At 37.1% G+C, this 21803-nt stretch overlaps 1 protein-coding gene across 1 annotated transcript in view; it reads left to right on the plus strand.

Moving 5' to 3' along the window:
- Window positions 1-21803, plus strand: part of LOC124615417 (cartilage oligomeric matrix protein) — a 394327-nt gene that overhangs the window by 358116 nt on the left and 14408 nt on the right. Inside the window, exons 20-21 of the mRNA XM_047143289.1 lie at window positions 15571-15658; window positions 18584-18767. Coding sequence (XP_046999245.1) covers window positions 15571-15658; window positions 18584-18767 — 272 coding nt within the window. The remainder of the gene's footprint in view (window positions 1-15570; window positions 15659-18583; window positions 18768-21803) is intronic.

Genomic DNA, 21803 nt, shown 5'->3' on the forward strand with positions numbered 1-21803 from the left:
TTATTTTGTTTCCTTTACTGCTTGCTCAATATACAGATTGAATAACATTGGGGATAGGCTACAACCCAGTCTCACTCCCTTCCCAACCACTGCTTCCCTATCATGCCCCTCAACTCTTATAACTGCCATCTGGTTTCTGTAAAAATTGTAAACAGCCTTTCGCTCCATGTATCTGAGCACTGCCACCTTCAGAATCTGAAAGAGAAGTATTCCAATCAGAATTATCAAAAGCTTTCTCTAAGTCTACCAATGCTAGAAATGTAGGTTTACCTTTCCTTAATCTATCTTCTAAGATAAGTCATAGGGTCAGTATTGCCTCACATGTTCCAACATTTCTATGGAGTCCAAACTGATCTCCCCCGAGGTCGGCTTCTACCAGTTTTTCCATTCGTCTGTAAAGAATTCGTGTTACTGTTTTGCAGCTGTGACTTATTAAAGTGATAGTTTGGTAATTTTCACATCTGTCAACACCTGCTTTCTTTGGGATTGGAATTATTATATTCTTCCTGAAGTCTGAGGGTATTTTGCCTATCTGATACATCTTGCTCACCAGATGGTAGAGTTTTGTCAGGGATGGCTCTCCCAAGGCTATCAGTAGTTCTAATGGAATGTTGTCTACTCCCGGGACCTTGTTTCGACTTAGATCTTTCAGTGTTCTGTCAAACTCTTCACGCAGTATCATATCTCCTTTCATCTTCATTTACATCCTCTTCCATTTCCATAATATTGTCCTCAAGTACATCGCCCTTGTATAGACCCTCTATATACTCCTTTCACCTTTCTGCTTTCCCTTCTTTGCTTAGAACTGGGTTTCCATCTGAGCTCTTGATATTCATACAAGTGGTTCTCTTTTCTCCAAAGGTCTCTTTAATTTTTTTGTAGGCAGTATCTACCTTACCCCTAGTGATATATGACTCTACATCCTTACATTTGTCCTCTAGCCATCCCTGCTTAGCCATTTTTCCTGTCGATCTCATTTTTGAGACATTTATATTCCTTTTTGCCTGCTTCATTTACTGCATTTTTACATTTTCTCCTTTCATCAATTAAATTCAATATCTCTTCTGTTATCCAAGGATTTCTACTAGCTCTCATCATTTTACCTACTTGATCCTCTGCTGCCTTCATTATTTCATCTCTCAAAGCTACCCATTCATCTTCTACTGTATTTCTTTCCCCCTGTTCTTGTCAATCATTCCCTAATGCTCTCTCTGAAACTCTCTACAACCTCTGGTTCTTTCAGTTCATCCAAGTCCCATCTCCTTAAATTCTCACCTTTTTGCAGTTTCTTCAGTTTTAATCTACAGTTCATAACCAATAGATTGTGGTCAGAGTTCACATCTGCCCCTGGAAATGTCTTACAATTTAAAACCTGGTCCCTAAATCTCTGTCTTACCATTATATAATCTATCTGAAACCTTCCAGTGTCTCCAGGCTTCTTCCATGTATAAAACCTTCTTTCATTATCTTGAACCAAGTGTTAGCTATGATTAAGTTATGCTCTGTGAAAATGGCCACCAGACAGCTTCCTCTTCCATTCCTTACTCTCATTTCATATTCACCTACTACTTTTCCTTCTCCTCCTTTTCTTAATATTGAATTCCAGTCACCCATGACTATTAAATTTTTGTCTCCTTTCACTATCTAAATAATTTCTTTTATCTCATCATACATTTCATCAATCTCTTTGTCATCTGCGGAGCTGGTTGGCATATAAACTTGTACTACTATGGTAGGTGTGGGCTTCGTTTCTATCTTTGCTACATTAATGCTATCACTATGCTGTTTGTAGCAGCTTACTCACACTCCTGTTTTTTTAATCATTGTTAAATCTACTCCTGGAGTACCCTTATTTGATTTTGTATTTACCAACCCTGTATTCACCTGACCAGAAGTCTTGTTACTCCTGCCACTGAACTTCACTAATTCCCACTATATCTAACTTTAACCTATCCATTTCCCATTCCATGCTCCGAAACATAGAACGCCAGTTTTCTTTCTCCTGATAACAGCGTCCTCCTGAGTAGTCCCTGCCCAGAGATCTGAATGGGGGACCATTTTACCTCCGGAATATTTTACCCACAAGGACACCATCATCATTTAACCATTCAGTAAAGCTTCATGCCCTCAGGAAAAATTAATGCTCTACTTTCCCCTTGCTTGCAGCCGACACTATAAATGGTCACCTCTCAGATCATTTATGTTGAACTCAAATGTAATACTTGATTGAAACCAATAAAAATTTATAAGTACAAATGAATACCATCTCCATGCAGAATCTCATACTCTGTAATTATTACCATTTGGACCAACAATAAATGAAACACTCGCTTGGAAGTTCTGGCTGCACTCATTAACAGTACCATCTCATATACAAAAAAAGTTAACATCCATAAAAACCCAAATGTACGATTAAAACCTGTGCCATTAAATTGAGTATACACTATTGACTGCACTGAGTTATGGAAAGAATACTACAAGCAGTGAAAATATCATTTCACAAAAAGACCTGGAGATTAAAAACAGAAAGTATTAGCCAACAGATACAATCTTCAGGTAACATTTTGGAGCCTTGTTGGTCAACTCTAAATCAAATTAGAGGAATGCAATACAAATTAATATTAATAACATAGAGTTAATTACTAATAATGGTGACATTTATGATTCCTTTCTAGCTACCAATATTTTTAAGATTACTTCATAGATATCACTGAAATTGATGTCTAAATCAAACAGTACACTCAGTATCCACATGAAGGAAACAGCTAGCAAACAGAACTGCATTAGGTACAGATGATTTTCTGCAACTGATTGATAAACTCAGAAATAAAAAGTCAACAGGCTAAAAGGAAATTACTCCATTTCTACAGACTAAGTGTAAACATGAGTTAGTGAAACCATTAGTTCATCTACTAAACTGTGTGCTTGAAGAAAGTGTATTTCCTGACAACTTGAAAATGGCTGTTGTCAAACCTTAACACAAAAAAGATCTATTACCTTAATCTCAACATTCAGGTAGGTGACTGAGAGACTAATGCTAAAAAGCATCTTGGAACACAATAATATAACAAGCAGTTTTTGATGGAATAGTTGATAGCACACGGGATGTATCTTTGTACCCAGTAGAACAGTTCATAATAAGAGGGAACCTCCATGGTATATAGTCACTGTACAGAAACTTCTAAAGAGAGAGGGATTACTGCGTATTAGGCATAAAACAAAGCTTAGAGTTACCAATAGGGAAATGCTGAATGAAACACTTTTGGCTCTCAAGAGAGCAATGCGCCATGCCTATAATGACTACCATAGCAGTATACTGTCAAATAACATTTCACAAAATCCAAAGAAATTCTAGTCATATGTAAAGGTCGTAAGTGGCACCTAAGAAGTTAGTGTCCAGTCCTTAGCAAATGAGAGAAGAACTGAAATTGAGAGTAGCAGAGTAAAAGCTGAAATGCGTAACTCAATTTTCAAATGTTCCTTTACAAAGGAAAACCCAGGAAAATTGCCCCAATTTAATCTTTATACCAATGAAAAGATGAGTGAAGTAAGTATTAGTGTCAGTGGTTTTAAGAAACAGCTGAAATCGTTAAAACTGAACAAAGCTCCAGGGCCCAATGGATCCCTGTCAGAATCTATACTGAATTTGCAGCTGAATTAGTCCGTCTTCTAATTGTAATTTGTTGTAGATCCCTTGAAGAAAAAAAAAAACTGTGCCCAGTTCTTGGAAAAAAGCACAGAACACACCTGTCTACTAGAAGGGTAGTAGAAGTGATCCCCTAGCTACTGTTGAATATTCTTGACGTTGATTTGTTGTAGACTTAGAATATACTCTGAGCTCAAACATAATGAGATATCTTGAATAGAATGATCTCCTCAATGCTAACCAGCATGGTTTCTGAAAATATCAGTCATGTGAAACCTAACTCACACTTTTCACACAGAACATACCGAAAGCTTTTGATCAAGGCAGTCTGGTAAATGTAGTATTTCTTGGCTTCCAAAAATCATTTGACCCTGTACCACATCTATGCTTATTGTTAAAAGTAAGACTGTAATGGGTATCAAGTGAGATTTGTGACTGGATTAGGATTTTTTGGTAGGGTGAACACAGCATGTTATCTTGGCTGGAGCATCATCATCAGATATAGAAGTAAATTTGGGTGTGTCTCAAGGAAGTGTGTTGGGACCCTTGCTGTTTATTTTGTATATTAATGACCTTGCACACAATATTAATAGTAAAATCAGGCTTTTTGTGGATGATGCAGTTATCTATAATGAAGAACAATCTGAAAGAAGCTGCATTAATATTCAGTCAGATCTTGATAAGATTTCAATGTGGTGCAGAGATTGACACCTTGCTTTAAACATTTAGAAATGTAAAATTTTTTACTTCACAAAATGAAAAAACGTAGTATGCTATAATATCAATAACTCACTGTTGAAACTGGCCAACTCCTACAAATACATGGGTTTAACACTTTGTAGGGATATGAAATGTAATGATCACATAGGCTCAGTTGTTGGCAGAATACTGTGAAAGTGCAGTCAGTCTACAAACGAGATTGCTTACAAATCACTCTTGTGACTGATTCTAGAATATTGCTCAAGTATGTAGGACCTGTACCAGACATGACTAACATGGGTTATTGAGTGTATACAGAGAAGGACAGTATGAACTATTACAGGTTTGTTTAATAAATGGGAGAGTGTCACAGAGATACTGAAGAAACAGCTGGAGCACTCTTGTAAATAGATGTACACTATCCCAAAAAAGTCTGTTAACAAAGTGTCAAGAACTGACTTTGAATGATTACTTAAGGAATATACTATAACCCCCAACCCCCCATGTATCCACGTATCTCTCATATCACTCACATAGGGATTCTGAGGAGAAGATTATAGGATAATTACTGCAGGCACAGAGTTATTCAAACAATCATTCTTCCCTTGCTCCTAAATGAATAGAACGGGAAGAGACCCTAATAACTGGTACAATTGGGCCTCACAGAGGTGTATAGATGTAGATGTAGAAGTAGAAGTAGATCCACTTTCATCAAATCTTGCAATGAGTGGTGTCACTGGAAAACCCATACAGTTTCTAGAAACATATTTAAAAGATGAGCAGTGTACATGAATTATATGTGATAATAGAGAAGTACTAGAGAGAGAGAAGATGACCAAGAAGAAGAAACATAAATTTTAGTGTCACTTAGGTCTCCATTTTAGAGCCATTCCTTTACATTTGTTATGTGAATGATTTTCCAAGTTGTGTAGGCAATGAGGCTCCATTTACTATGTATGATAATGAAATGTTTGGGCTTTGGATGAGCAATGAGCCCAGCTTTAGTGAGGAGGTTCAAAACTCCATTAAAAATCAAAAGTTCAATTTGTAAGTGATAATTTTAAAGTTAATGCAGCAAAAACAAATATTACCCACTTTAAACATACTGATTCAAATAGAATACTGCGAATGATGAAATCCTGTCAAAAGCTTGTTCAGGGTGTAAGGTCTTCATTTTACATGAAGATGGCAGACTTTCATGGTAACAGCAAGTTGATCATGTCTGCAACAAGCTATAGATTTTAAAGAGATTAATCGTTAGATACCTTACACCTGAAATCCTCTGAACGGTGTATTTTGGATTGGTATATCCTTTCTTGTCTTATAGAATAGTACTGTGGGCAGGATCTTAACTGAATTTTTTGTTGGTGCTTGGCACCACATGATGATAATATTAAAAAGGAAAACACTTCACAATGTTTCTGCAAAATTACATTTATTTGGTCATGCACTGGCTTTCAGCTTCTTAGGCCACCTTCAAGAGACAGCTAGCTGTATGTCAAAAGGATGGCTAAACATGATGTGCAACTTACACAGATATTATTTGCACAGAAGATACAAAAATGGCAGAGTGTTTACATAAGAAAACATTACATTTTTTGTCACTTAGAAATGATTATACACTATTAACTAAAAAACAGGGGAATCCAGTTTTTATGTGGAGATACATTTAACAACTGTTGAGAAATAAGATTAATTGACAATGAGAATCCATTATTTGTAACAAAAACTTATTTTAACAAAGGGGAAAAGGGAAATTGAGTCTGATCATTTAATGCTAAGCTAGCTATATGTATCACGTGATCACGTGTCTGTTGACTTCCAGTAGGGTCTCTGCTTTTTGTAAGAGAGCATAAAACTTCACATTCTACAACATATGAATGGTGTTCTGTTAAAAGGTGACTGGCAAAGCTAGAACCTTTCTTTGTTAATCTCCAACTTCTTGCATGTTCAGATAGCCTAGTTACCACAGTTCTGCCTCGCCAACCAATATATACTTTTTCACACTGCTTGCATGTGATTTTACACATTCCACTCCATGCCAAATATTGCAATTTGTCTTTACTACTGAATAAAAATTTTAATATGCTATTGGTACTATGAAATGCAGGTCTTCAGTTGTGAGACTAACTTCTTTGAAAAGTTGTCTGAAATGTTGCCAATATATGGGATTTTGCAGCAGGCTTTATACCTACTTACCAATTGCTGTTGGCCAGTGTACAGAAGTGGTGTAATTTTAGACATTTTCCTTTTTCATAATATATTATCAATCAAGGCAAAGCTATGGCCTTTGCTAGAAGCAATATAATTGATGGTCTGTAGTTCTGTTCAAAAGGCTGATTCAGATGATGGAACAGATATGAGGCAATACACCACTGAAAGGAAAGCTGCATGTTTGTGGTTGTGTGGGTGATGGGAGCTTGCAGGGATTAAATACCTCATGATTCCTGAGCAAGCAGGTTTATACAATAAAGAAAAATTATGTAAGTCACAGAGTCTTAAATACAGTAGTAAGTGAGTTAGTATACTCAAAGAGAATTAACACAAACTGCATCACGATGACTCTCCAAGCAGCAGACAAGTTTTTTCTTGGACACTTTTCTATACCTAAGTTAGCCCTGAGAGTGACCAGGGAAAGTCAGTTTCATGAATCAAGGATAAAACAAATATTAAATTAATATAAAGGTAGAAGACCAATAAGTACATAGCTGCAGAACACAACTGTCAGCAAAGTCAACATAACTTCAAAAGTACCACTCATTTCTCATACAGGTACACCTGACCAACTACATCCTTAACCATATACTTCTCTTTAATAATAGTAGTGGTAGTAGTTATATTCATATGTGGACCACTATTAAAGGATATTAAATAAAGGGGAAAAGATGTAATTTATATATACAGCCATTTATGTGCTTACAGGTCTAGTTTGACAAGAATCAGAAAGGCAGTCAGTTGTGGCTTTGTAGTAGGAACCATATGGGCATTTGCCTGAAGTATTTTAGCAAAAACTATGGAATCCTATTCCATAATGGCTGGATGGAGATTGGAGCTTCCACTCCCATCTTGTTCAGGTCCATAGATGGTACCTTCATGACCAGGACACATGGCCAAGACAAAAGCAAAACCAGAGCCACAGCCTCAACACCTTCTGTTGCATCTGTTTCAACTGGTCCTCCTCAGCCCAGCATGCTGCCTTCCTAGAAACTGAACTCCACTTCTCCGGTGTCTCCATAAGAGCCTCTGCCCATATCAAGCCCACCTACCACCAACAGTTCCTCTATTTTGATAGCTGCTATTCCTTACAAATTAAAAAGTCCCTCCCATAGTCTGGCCAACTGCAGATATCAAATCTGTAATGATAAGCAATTCTTCCCCAGTAAGCTGAAGATCTTACTAAGGCCTTTACAGGCTCTATCCTCCAAAACTAGTCTGTGAACATATCTCCCATAATATTTTCACACAAGCCCCTAATTCTCCAACCATCACCATAAACCAACTCCAAAAGCACTGCCTCCATACTGGAACAACTTAGGCAAATTTTTTGCCTGGACATCAGCTACCTGTCACCATGCTTGGAAATGAGGAACATCTTACCAAAATTTCTTCCCACCCCTCCAAAAGAGGTATTCTGCTGTCCACCCAATTAACAAAATACCCTGGTCCATCTCTATGTTGTGCCTAATACCAACCCTTTGCCACATGGGCCCATACTTCTGTGAAAGAACCTGCTGCAGGACTTGTACTATGTACCTGTCCAGCACATCCTGAGACAGAACCACCTGTCAAAGCAGCCATGTCATACACCAGCTGTGCCCCTCTAACTTTTTACATCCCTTTATGTGGATGTGACCACCAACTAGCTGTCCATCAGAATTAACTGCCATCATCAGATTGTGGACAAAACCGGAGTTCTGCTGAGCAAAATATGATCAACATCAATGGCTACTTGAGTATGCATCCCATGTCACTCTACCCTCCAATAACAGGTTCCATGAAATACATAGACAGGAAGTGTACCTAAAGCACATCCTTCAATCCCAAAATCCTCTCGATCTCTACCTCTACCACTTCCTGCCCACATCCACCTTCACTCCTGTCCCCAAGCCTCCCACTTCATCCCATCATCCACAGACATTTTCCTCTCGATAGTCTCTGTCCTCCTCTTTTCTATTGCCCCCTACCAAACATTCCTTCATCTCATCATGTGACACTTGCAACACAACCTGCCTGTTTCAGAGCAGGCTCACCAAAGCCACATTCTCATCCTGATCCTTGTTCCAGAGCAGGCCCACAAATGCTATGTTATCATCCTGATCCTTGTCCCTCTCAACTCTCAGCCAATTTTCATTCCTCCTCCACATCTGTTCTCTCTCACTCCAGCCAACACAGCTCCTCCAAAGTGAACTGAAGTGCTGAGGAAAGGGAAAGGGGGGGGCAGGGAGAGAGGGAGGGAGGGAGAGAGAGAGAGAGAGAGAGAGAGAGAGAGAGAAGAAGAAGGACACTGTCCAGTAAGTCAGCAATCCTTTCAGCCATCTTGTTTATGTGTCTCTTGACCATTCAAAGCCTCATCTATATAGTGAGTCGTTACCCTAACTCCTTTCATTATTTGTGTTCATAAAAATTGTACAAAACATTAGTAATTGTTTAATACTTCAATCCAGATATATTTCCTGAAATGGCCGCAATGCTTAAACCACATAAATTTATGCCCATACAGGGGCTTCACAGTATGTGCTCATTGTGTGTAAAATTTATGACTGGAACAGGAAAGTAGGGATGGGAAGGTAGATGATGATAGTGGAACAAAAAATATCCATTGTCATACACTGTGTGGTAACCAGCAGAGGGTAAACATAAATTAAAGAACAATACTGTGAATGATTTTTGTGTATATCTACAGACTGTACTGGAACTGCATCATTCTTTGTGTGAATTTAAAACCTCTTTATTTATTTTTCATTATGGTCCATCTTCTTGGTTTTGTCCATATATCTTGGCTAGCATTAATCCCAAAAAGTCAAAGAGGGGAAGAAAGAACTGTTAACAACTAATATTGTGACACTCACATTCTACTCGGTAATACAGTTGGGGAAAAAGCAAATTATATGCCCAAAAGAGGTCCGAATAAGCTACAAACATGGAGCACAAATATTCTGGGGCTCACAAAACAGAAGCCACATATTTCAGCACAGATAAAATTCACTTCCAAAACAATAATGAGACAGCTAGACATAGTTAAAAATTACTGGTCACTAAGTTTAACAATTTTTTGGTGCTGGAAACAAAAGCCTCAAGAGAAAAATGGTAATTAAATGCAGATACGTTTACTAGTAAGGAGATCACTTTCAAAAATACTCTTAATATAAATTACTAAGCTCAAAACAGTTTTTCCAGCCATCAACAGTTTTCTTTGGAATTCATCTGTGATACAAAATATATTTCCTGAAAGACTTATATTCATAACGGAGCTCACCATCTATGAAAAAGTAGATACGCAAATATTCTCCAACCACAGTGCCACTTGTTGGAGTCTCTCCAAAAATTTTGAGTGTCCTGTGTCAGGCTACAGCATACTTGTTTATCCCGTTTGATTCTTTAAAGGCTTATACTTGAAGTTATCCATATTATGTTTTCCTAGTGAAGTTTTGCCAGATTTAAGAAAAAAGCTTTTGTTTTATGGATCATAAAAAATAACTACACAAAGTCCTGTCCATCTGCATGGCTGGTTTATCATCTCCTTGGCAGGAATCAGAGGGACCTATTTAAGTAAACTCAAAACTATTGAGTATCAAATCTCTTATTATAGCAAGGCTTTCATTAGTATTTATTTTCCTTAATATTCTCACTAGCATTGTAGCTGCATTACTATGTTCCCATATACTGGAAAAAAATCTACTCTATTGAATATTATACCCATTCTTGATGGAAGTAATACAAACAGTTGTTGTGGACAACCCTTATTCTTTACTTTTGCAATTGATAGAACAGCAAGGACTCTTCACAGCATGACCTGTCCTTAATAAGATCATACACACTTTCTTTAATGTCCATGGACTAAAGAAAAATTAATTTTTGCAACAGTTTTGCTGATAACATATTGTAATTTTATGTTTCTGAAAGCCAGACTGATTTTGTGAATATACAAGAGGAAGATTTAATGCTTCATTGACAGTGGGGTTATTTAGAGGCATTACATTCAGTTGTGGCCTTATGTGAGAAACCATCCTAGTGTTAACCTTAAACATACAGAGGAACCAAGTGAAACATAAACCAGGTGGGCAAGATAGTAATGCTAAATGCTCTCCGCCTGATTGTCAGTCCAGTGCCTTAACTACTCTGCCAGCTGCTTCTTGTTGAGATTACACTGGACTTTACAAGGGATTTTGAAGTCAGATTTCAACAACCTTTCATTGTTAGAAGAAGGAAAGAAATAGTTCCTTAAGTTTGACATTTTTAAAACACAGAGTGTTATGGACGTAGTACAGATATTGTGATACCTGGTACCTTAATGTGTACCCCCTTCAGTGTGTTAGTTACTTTTTTCCTTTTATCTAACAGTCTTCCCACATACTCATCGCATAATTTACTACCTGGTGTTTTCTGCACAGTTGTAACTGTGCTGCAGAGTGGACTACACATGTCAGTATAGATTATCCATTTTGCATCCACACTTCAGTATCTGACCTGCTGACTTGGGAAAAATAAACAATAATTGCTTACGTCTCATAGTGACTACAATTCTTAGTCTACAAACAAAGTAAATAGTGATGTAATGTTGTTCACTGCACTGTCCTTAGTCATCAATAAAAACATCTACACTTACATCCCTAACACCCTGTATAATGGTTTTACTTTTCCATACTTCACACTGTTTCTGAGATATGTTCTTCAAATGGTTAACTGATGACTGTGGATAAAATAGTGCTTTAATGGTCCAATACATATTCCATCACCCCAATTTTATTTTAAGAAATTTAATTTCACAATGTACCTGTTGTATCAGCAGTAGTTGACGTCGAACAGAAGTGTCCCATTGCAAACAAAATACAGGCCTATTCAAAATGAATTGGCAATTAGAAATGGCTATAACTATTCAGTGCACAGTGATAAATGAATAAGAGTAACAGGGAATTTAAGAGAAAGTTGAAAATTTTTTACTTAATTTATAGTGTTCTGTATGACTCCCCTTGGTCACTAGGATATGCCATTTCAGGCCATGCATTCTGAAGCATATTCAATGTCACCAATGCAGCCACATTAGAAATTCACTTTTTGAGTCATAGAAATGTTTTCAGGAAAAGAGGCACATGTACAAGGTCTTTCACACAACCCCATACAAAGAGACCCATGAGTGTCAGATCCGAAGATCCATGTGGCCAAGAGCAGAATACAGCATTGTCACATCCAGTGTGACCAAGACAACATGTTTGAAGGTGGTGATTTGAAAATGTGTGTATCTACATACCGGCTTCTGATTCCTTGCTGTTATCCAAAGCATTGAACTTTCCTTTAAATTCTGTGTAATTCTTACTGATGTATTGCTATGTGTTAAACAGTTATAGTCATTTGTAACCACCATATTCATTTTGAATTATCCTGTATTTTGTCCCTTTAATTTTACACAACTTTAAAATTATTCAGAATCCTTCACAAGTTCTGTCACTTTTACAAAAGCTACAGTTTACTCATTAATAGAATTTATGATGCAATCTTTTGTAAGCTAATATTCATTCAAGCAATGTTCTGCACCTATAAACATAGCTGGAAACTTAGAAATAAATTCAAAACATGCTCATTAACTTCATCATCATAAAATGACAGTTGGCTTGTGTGATTGTTGCTCCATGTTAGAACTGTATGGAATTGTAATAAGTCATGGTTAATTTAGTGTACACTGTTACACAATGGAACCTTTTAATGGATCACATGCACCCTTATGTGTATGTGTGCTGGAGATCTGTGCTTCTAGCTGTGCATTGGACCACTCTATTACATCTGGATTGTGTTTGGGTGGTTCAAGAAATACTATATAGATGTCAGGAAAATTGTCAGGAGGGTGGTTTGTGCACTGGATCAAGGGCCGATTTTGAATTGTAAGCAGCTGTTGAGTGGCCACATAAGAACATGACTCTCCAGTGCTTCCTGGGCCTTGTGAAATGCTTGCTGCCATTACCATCCACCACTGTAAATCAGAAATGTGTAACGTAGACTACGAGGAAGAGGTCTGATTCAGCTGTTTGTTAGTGCCGTCTCGCTCATCGTAGCCAGAAAGAGAGTCTTGAAAGATGTAGAATGAGTTCATATGTTGAATCTACAGTCCAGATATTATTGCTAGTTCTGTATATGCCAGGCAGTCAGATAGATAGCACACTCATTTTTTTTACTAAATACATTACTGTTTTAGAGTTATATAATACCACTGTTAATAAAAAAATTAAACAAATTTGAATCATGTGGAACCATAGCATTTTTATGACCAAAGATAAGGATGTAAAACTACAGTTCACCGTGCAAAGCTGAATAGGATTATTATCTTGGGGAAAAGGAATTAAAACACAAGTTAACCCAAACTGTTTCATTGGCCCAATGGGTAGGAAGCAGGAAGATGCTTGATTGTGACAGATAAATCAAACTGATAGGGGGACAGAGAGAAAGAGCACAACAACTAACTGCAAATGTAAAGTGAGATGACCTTTCTTTATTTCTTCCCGTTAAAAATTGAATAATCTCTATAGATAAAAGCCAATGTCCTGACTGACTGACTCACTCACTGACTCATCATTGCCCAGCCCAAACCACTAAGGAATTTGAAGTGGATGTTGGTCTTGTACTGTAGGTATGATTTAAGAATGCACTGTTCAAAATTCCATGCCTAAGGAGTTGAAAAGGGGATGAAAGGCTTTTTGAAAATATGTCACTATTATGACAGTTTAAAAGCTAGAATTATGAAAATTAGTGTTTGGTTCCTCAGTCAGAAATAAAAAATATGTGTTTCTGCATTTTTGGAAATTCAATCACTAAATGGGCAAAATAGCGGGTGAAGGTTTCTTTCGAAAATAAATCATTATTAAATAACTAATAAAACATTTTTAAAGCTACATCTGTAAAAATTGGCATTTGACTTCTTGTTCGGAAGCAAACAAATATGTGTTTCACTGTTTCTGGAAATTCAATCCCCAAAGGTAGTGAAATAGTGGATGAAAAGTTTTATGAAGGCATTTTTAAAGCTAACATTATAAAAATTTGAACTTGGGTTCTTAGTTCAAAATAAAAAAAATATATGTTTCACAGTTTTTGGAACATCAGTCTCTGTGGAGGTGAAATAGGGGACGAAAGTTTTTATCGAAATATTATATTATGCAAGCATTTTTTAAGCTAAACGTAAGAAAATTTGTATTTGGCTTCTCTGTTAGAAATAAAAATACATGTTTCATGTTTTTAGAAATTCAGCCTGTAAGGGGGTGAAATAGAGGGTGAAAATTTTTAAAAAAATATTTTGCTACATTAAAGAATTATTAAAGATAAATCTATGAAAACTGGTACTTCACTTCCCAGTTAGAATATGTCAGGGGATGAAAGTTTCCAAGGAAATATCACCATAAGAATGCAAAAGGCATGATTAACAAAAATCTTGGGCTCCAACCCCAGAATCGTTTTCTGGTCAGAAGTACATTTAGCAAAACACCATGTTGCTATGGCCTTAATTAGCGTGAGAAGTTTAGAAGTTGTTGCAGTTTGTGAACAGCATAAAAATTTGATCAAAGAGAGAAAAAAAAAAGAATTGTGCAGACCGTACAGGTTATGCGAGTAAAGCTCGATGCTAAACAACTTAGAAATTAGAGCAACTATGGCATAAAAAGCTAAGTGGCCAAAAGCTTTAGAATTGTTAGTGAACCAAATCAAATGTAAGAAATTGCTTCCATACATACTGCATTAACTACCAGCAGTTATTGACGGTAACCTAAACTCTCCATATATTAACAGAAGAAATAAATTCTTAAAATGAGCCTACAATCATTATTAACTTAAGTCAACAATACTGTCTAGATCAATTAATGCAATAAGGAGACCTATACCTTTCCCAGGACTCCAAACTACAGCTCAGCTGGTATTTTTCACACATACAAATCAATGTACCAGAGATGAGAGAAGCAATAAGAGATGGAAAAAATCCTAGGACTTACTGACAACTTAACCCGAACCTTTGGATTTCTAGTCTGACACTTACCCATCCATAATCCATAATCCATAGTTCTGTACTTATAACCTTCAGTAACTGTCCCATACCTTGAACAAGAATCTCCTATTTCTGAAAGAGCTGCCAGTGTTAAATTTACATTGTTCAAACCTTTTCTGTTTACTTTAGCTACGGCATGTACATTTACACACATACATATTTGTAACTAAAACTTAAATTTTCTGTTTTTAAATAACAGCTTTGTTATGTAATGTAAATTCAAGTGCAGCATGCCAAGAGGTATCTGCGATACCACACATTGCAAACTCATGTGACTCATAGAAAATGTGTTAGGGAATTAAACATATAGCAGAGATGCTGAGTCGTAGATAAGCATAGCAAGAGCTTTTGGCCAATGGCCTTTGTCAAAACACATACGCACGTACACACTAATGCAAACGCAACTCACACACACGACTGCAGTCCCAGGCAACTGAAACCACACTGCCTCCATTACATCTTGGATTTTCCATTGTTTGATTGTTAGGGAATTAAAAATTTTGGTTTGAGGGGTTAGGGGTAAATGACATTTATGTGCCTATCAATCCATCATAGCCACAAGCAGACATCTCTCCATCCAGGGAGATACCCCCACTGCCATCACCATCCACTACAGTGGCCACACAGATAGCCACACAGATAGCAATAGGAGTGGAGGAGGGGGTAACAGTAGGCATGTACAGGGGCACTGACAGGAGCCGAGCAGTATTCGTCAGGGACCACCTGAAGATGGCAAGAAGTCTGTTTGCTAAAATATTGGGAAGTAATTATGACATAACCCATTTGAACACCTGAGAAGTCTACAAGCAAGAAATATATGGGAAAACATCAGGTCATATATGTATGCGTCTGGTGCACAAAATGATGATTTCAGAATGTCCTGAATCTACAGTGATACTTAGGTATTCTTTTGCTCAGTATTTTAATGACTAGCACACATGAAGCATTTGAATTCTAATGTGGATTTCTTATTTACCCTTAACAGGATTTGATGAATTTGGCGGAGTAGATTTTGAAGGAACATTCTTCATTGACACAGAAATAGATGATGATTATGTTGGATTCATTTTCAGGTCAGTGAGACAATTTTCTTTGTTACATAATGTGCCCATTATTGTTAAGCTGCAAATTTAAATGCTGTTAATTTTAGTTTTCTTTAACTGTGATGTCTTGTCTTCCAAATCAAGAACGAAGGAGGAGGTGTCAAGAACATGAGGTAGACCTGGTTTAAAGTTAATGTCATCTTATTTGCATTGGAACTTGAAAAATAAAAAGTAAAGCTTAAGTTGATCAGTGCAGCATAAGCACATAGTTATCAAATGAGCATCATTCAGCTACAGCGTATTTTGACAAAAGCTTGGAGAAACTTAAAAAGAGATACATGTGCACATAAAGACAGTTTATATATACAAAAAACGAGACTGCAAGCCTCTAACAATTCAAATACTTATAAGGTTTGCCATGAGAGAAATACCGATTCTGATTTGTTTACAAGGCTTAAATGTAATAATATAATGAATATTTTGCAATAGGTTACTTTATACACTAAGCTGCAAAACATATTTATTTCAGAGAGATGATTTATTCATAAATCATAATTAGCAAAAGAGGAGTACAAGAAAAAGGAAAAAAGAGGCAAATAAGACAGTGGCTGAGGAGATAAGAAAGTGGATGGAAGAATGGACAAATATGATGGGAGGAAATAGCAGCAGAGGTAAGAAAGAGTTACATGGAAAGGTCAAAAGTAAGAGGAGAGGATGCAATGATGGATAAAAATGGGAAAGACGTTTATAACAAAGAGATACTGAATATAATGTGGAAGGTGTACTTTGAACACTTGCTAAATCCGAACAGACTTGGAGATGATGATAACAGTGGTGGTAGAAGTAAACTCTGGGAAGGAGGGAGTGGGGAGTGAAGGTCCTGACATAGAAAGAAATGGAAATTTCACTGTACAAAATCAAAGGAGGAAAAGAACCAGGAATGGATGAAGTAAATGCTGAAATTGTGAAGGCAGGAGGGGGAGGTTGGGAAACAGTGGCTGTATCATGTGGTAAGTTTGGTTGCAGAATGAGGAAAAGACTCCAGAATATTGGAAGAGGGCACTAATCATCCCTAAGTTCAAGAAAGGGAGGAAGGGACTGAAGAAACTACAGGGAAGTCACACTGACACCACACTGTGAAAGTATTCTGGAAAGCAAAGTCTGAACAAGCCAATGGCCTTGCTGCAGTGTTAACACTGGTTCCCATCAGATCACCAAAGTTAAGCCCTGTCGGGCTGGGCTAGCACTTGGACAGGTAACCATTCAGTCCGCCAAGCACTGTTGGCAAACAGAGTGCACTCAACCCTTGTGAGGCAAACTAAGGAGCTACCCGTTTGAAAAGTAGTGGCTTGCCTCGGAAACTGACATAAGGCTGGGAGAGCGGTGTGCTGACCACACGCCCATCCATATCCACATCCAGTGATGCCTGTGGGCTGAGGATGACAAAGAGGTTGGTTGGTACTATTGGGACTTCATGGCCTGTTTGGGTGGAGTTTAGTTTTTTTAGAATCTGAACAAAGGTTTGTCACCTATCCTCTTCATTGTGGTTTTGGATAAGATAATGACTAAGGTGGCAGAAAAGACTGAAGAAGACAAGATGAAAGTGATGGTGCTCAAAGATGACTTGATGATCTGGGTTAACAGGGAGGAGGAGAATCAGGAACAGCTGGATGCTAGGGATGAAACTGTGAGAAAGCCTGGAATGAAATTTAATGCAAACAAATGTGAGATTCTGGTTGCAACTAAAAACAAACATAAAGCAACTAGTGGAATAAGGATTGGAAGTGAACAGTTCAAGAAGGTGGAGAGTGTCAAGTACTTGGGAAGTGTGATAGAGGAGAATGGAAGAAATAAAAGAATCAGTGAATGCGGCATACAGGCAAAACCATTCTTTCAAAGTGTCATGTGCGTGGTTACAAGCATATGAAATGAAATTCCTCTGAAGTAGATTAGGAGTAACAAGGAGAGATAGGATGGGGAATGAAAGGGTAAGGGAAATAGTGAAAGAGGGACCCTCCAAGAGCAGAACAGAAACATCAAGACTAGAATGGCATGGACACTTAAAGAGAACAGAAAACAAGGAGATTCCCAAGAATATAAATGAAATGTAAATGTGAAGGGAAGACAAAGGGATAGAGAGGCAAAAGAAAGGTGTGAAGGAGTGTGTTGACAAAAGAGATGAGAACTGAACCAGAGTAATCACAGAAAGCTGGTGGGAGAACAGGATTAGCTGGTGAAGTTTATATTCCAAATGGAATCAACTATGGGAGAAAACAGTTCCAGAAAATGATAATAATAATAATAATAATAATTATTATTATTATTATTTATTAGTTCATAACTAACTTCTCAGTGAGAAGCACTTTGTAGAAACAGTTTATAGCCTTTCGAACTGTCTACGTGGCATGACTGACTGACTGCCTCTACAGCAAGCAGTCTTATGCATTCAGGCATGGGCAGAGTGACAGAACGATGTATGGTACTAAGAAATAACCTCTGAAGCTGCTGTTCTCTAAGAATTTAGTGTAACAGTATTCCATTACCAAAAATATTCAATCCTTCAGGCAAAGAAATACGAATCAGAGAAATGAATGTATTCTGTAATAATACTAATCTATTGAAACTTAAAGTAAATAACGAATGTTTCTGCAAGAGGGTAATTCGCCTACAAGCCATCAATACAGGAACTTTGGGAGCAGGGCACATAGACTTGGAAATTTAAAAATAAGTTCAGAAGTTGAGTTGCAGAATTTTAAATTACTTTGACAGGAGAAATTAGTGGACTGTGATAATCTCTCTGGATTTTGGGAACATACAAAATCTTTGTCATAGTTTGAAAACCTAAAAAAATCTTTGTCGTATTTTTAAAATCTAGAGATTCAACCCAACAGTCAGTTTCATCCAACAAACTCCTCCTACTTGTGATTTTCATTACAAATTAATGATCTTTTTCAGTTATCAGAACAATCACAAATTTTATACAGTCATGTGGAAGAAGAATACACAGACATATTGGCAAGCTACACCGTTCCGAGCGGTTGCGGAACCAGGTATTCAGCTGAAACTGGTGGATTCCAGCACAGGACCAGGACAGATGCTGAGGAACTCACTCTGGCATACAGGAGACACAGAAAATCAGGTTAGTAATGGTATTATAACCATACTGTCAGAACTATAGCTCCTCACTTCTGATCCTTGATCCAACACATTTCCTTGTCTTACTGCAATAAAATCTCGTTCCCGAGAAAACTAATTTGTTTCACATCTTCTTCATTGAGGGTACCATGACCAAATATTTATTGAACAAATGCAGAATTTTTTTCTTCATTTAGGCAGCTTTTTATTTTTTTGTTTTTACTACCAGTTTCAGCTTATGAAGCCACTGTCTGTGATTATCTGTACAGAAAAGCATACTTACGTTACCAATACAAGTTAAGATTACTCATTATATTTCCACACTGGCAGATAAAATTATTCATATTACCTTCACACTAACTGAAATGAAAGTTTTAGGACTCCTCATTTCATAGTATCTTTTAATTATTTTATTTTGTTAGTTTCTGTCTTTACATATACACAGAGATTATTCTTGGGTCATCATTATATCTGGGCATATTTTCCACCTTATATGGACAAAATAAAAGTCAAGACTGTCAAATCACCTTTAATGGCTTGTAAACCAACACAAATTGAGACACAGATTGTGAAGATCCTGCCAATTTAGAAAATTGGCAAATTTAAAGTTAATTATTTTTTCCACTTATTTACCTTCACACCATCGAGTTTGTATTTTGTATCAGTAATGTAAGTATGCCTTTCTGTACAAATATTCACTATACAGTGGCTTCATAAGCCACATCCAGTAGTGAAAATAAATAAATAACAATTTAAGTGAAGAAAAAAGTTCCGTGTTCTTTGAAAACTAAAATTCTTCATTATACCTCAGTTGAATAAAATTTTTGCTCCATGCTGAATTCTAGTTAAATAAATACAGTTCTTGAAATCTGGAACATCTGCTGTGGCAATCCATTGTTCTTAGCTTCTGTTTCTAGGAAACAGATGAAATTTAAGTTAAGAATTTATCATTTCTTAGGCCCTACATACATTTAAGTGCACCTGAGATTCCCTCCAGTAGCTGCTATTTGCATATTCCTTATCTATATTCTGTTTTGTATTCAGGAAGAAATTCATTACCTGGTTAGCTGGAAATCATTAAGCTTCCTACAAAATGCACTTATAATATGAGCAACTATGTTCGTCGAATCTTTATATCAAGATCAGGGGAGCCTGTTCACAATATGAATAGCATTGACTACATTCATAATTTTCAAAACCTACATGTGCCCCTGTTTGGTGCCAAATCCCAAGCACCTAAGGGAGCCCCTTCACTGAGTTGTTAGCTGGGTTTGAGTTATGGGGAAAAAAATAGGATTTCCAAGCTGGAGGAATGTTCATGCCACAAGTCCTGGACTCGCTTAAGCAACCAATTGTAGCATTGGAGACAGTAAGGATCTTATCTTGACACTTACATCGACAGGATGGTAAACATTAGGATTTGCAGGGGATAAAAATAATTGTTGCAAAAGGTAAGCTGCTTGCCAATGGTGTGGACAGTTGATAAGGTAAACCAGCTAATAGCAAGGAACTTTTGGGGTACCGCCACATCCAAGTTTTATCTGGTATGGCCAGATATGTGGGCTCTGTTTAGATTGACAGTAATTTCCCTTACTTCTTATATGAGTAACTAAATATTTTAGCAAATACAAGAAATAATTGTTTAGTGGTGCAAAATCTAATGCTAGCCTTGGCCAGGTGATAGGAGCTCCTCAGTGTGTTTGAATCACAGTATCTCACATCAGAGATTGAGTACCTGTCATGTTATCATGATCTAAGCACATGGGCTCACCTATTTGGTGACCTAGCTGTGTTCATCCATAAAACAAAAACATTCACAAATTCCCTGTCTGTTACAGCTGTCTACCTCTGGAACCAATTACCATTCACTCAGCGCATAATTCAATACCCTATTGTCTTTAACAAGCAGCTGAAGCAGTTCCTTCTTTCAACCTCATAACATTTCCCCAGAAAATCAACATATAGGGCCAGTATCCCTCTGCTAAAACAGTAAAGTAAATGCACACATCTTCTCAAGTATGCTCATTTCTCTTTTCATTTCTCAATCAGTGACATCACTTCCTTTTCTGCTATCTTCGTTAACTGTGTTTCATCCAGTTCCTCTTTCTCTCCTGATTCCATCCTTCTCTCATGCCCATTGCTGCTTGCTTTAAATCTACCTTCATTGTTGTACCTCGCATGAAGGAATATAATCTGTGCTCCCTTTGTGTTATTTGTGTCATAGTAATTTCTGAATGTTGGATTCTATGTTAGATGCTTTTTTGTAATGTAATTTAAAATTTGTAGAATGCCTAGCTAGATGTAAGAGAAGGCCTAATCTTACTGGTTAAATTTATTCTCTCTCTTTAGTGTTCAGCCCTGAGGTTAGTTTCCAGCAGCATGCCATTCTCCTCTTCTGTTTGCCATCCTCTTTATTTCCACCTGTGTAGAGCATCCGACATCCTACATAATGTACTGCACGTATGTCTTCCTTAGTTGCCCCGGTAATGCCTTCCCTCAACAGCTCCTTCTGTTATTGTTCCTTTGATGCTGTTGTGTCTGAAAATGTGTCCTTTTCTTCTCTTTTGTTTTCCTTTTGTCCAGATTTCATACCCATATAGGGCCACACTCGAAACAAATGCTTTCATGGCTGTTTCCTTATTTCAAGAATGATGTTCTCACTATTGAGTAAGTTTTTTCTCTTATTAAATGCAATTTTTGGCCTGTTGTATTCTGCTCACAATTTCTTTTGGCTTCTGCCATCCCTTGTGAGCCTGTTTTCCAAATAGGTGAACTCTTTATCACTTCTAGCTCCTCTCTTCCAATTCATATTCTTAAAGGTTCATATTCTTCTTCATTACTGCATACCATCAATCACTTTACTCTTTTGCTTGTTTATTCTTTTATTGAACTATTTATGAAAAAGCCTTTCAATTGTACTGAGGACCTTCTCTAGAGATTTTTTTGTCTCTGTGATCATAGCAATATCCTCTACATAATGCAGTATGTCTGTCTTCTGCCCATTAATTTTGATCCTCGCCTCAGCAATTTTGCAATCTTA

Source organism: Schistocerca americana, chromosome 5 (genome assembly GCF_021461395.2).
Source record: "Schistocerca americana isolate TAMUIC-IGC-003095 chromosome 5, iqSchAmer2.1, whole genome shotgun sequence".
Classification (NCBI taxonomy): Eukaryota; Metazoa; Arthropoda; class Insecta; order Orthoptera; family Acrididae; genus Schistocerca; species Schistocerca americana.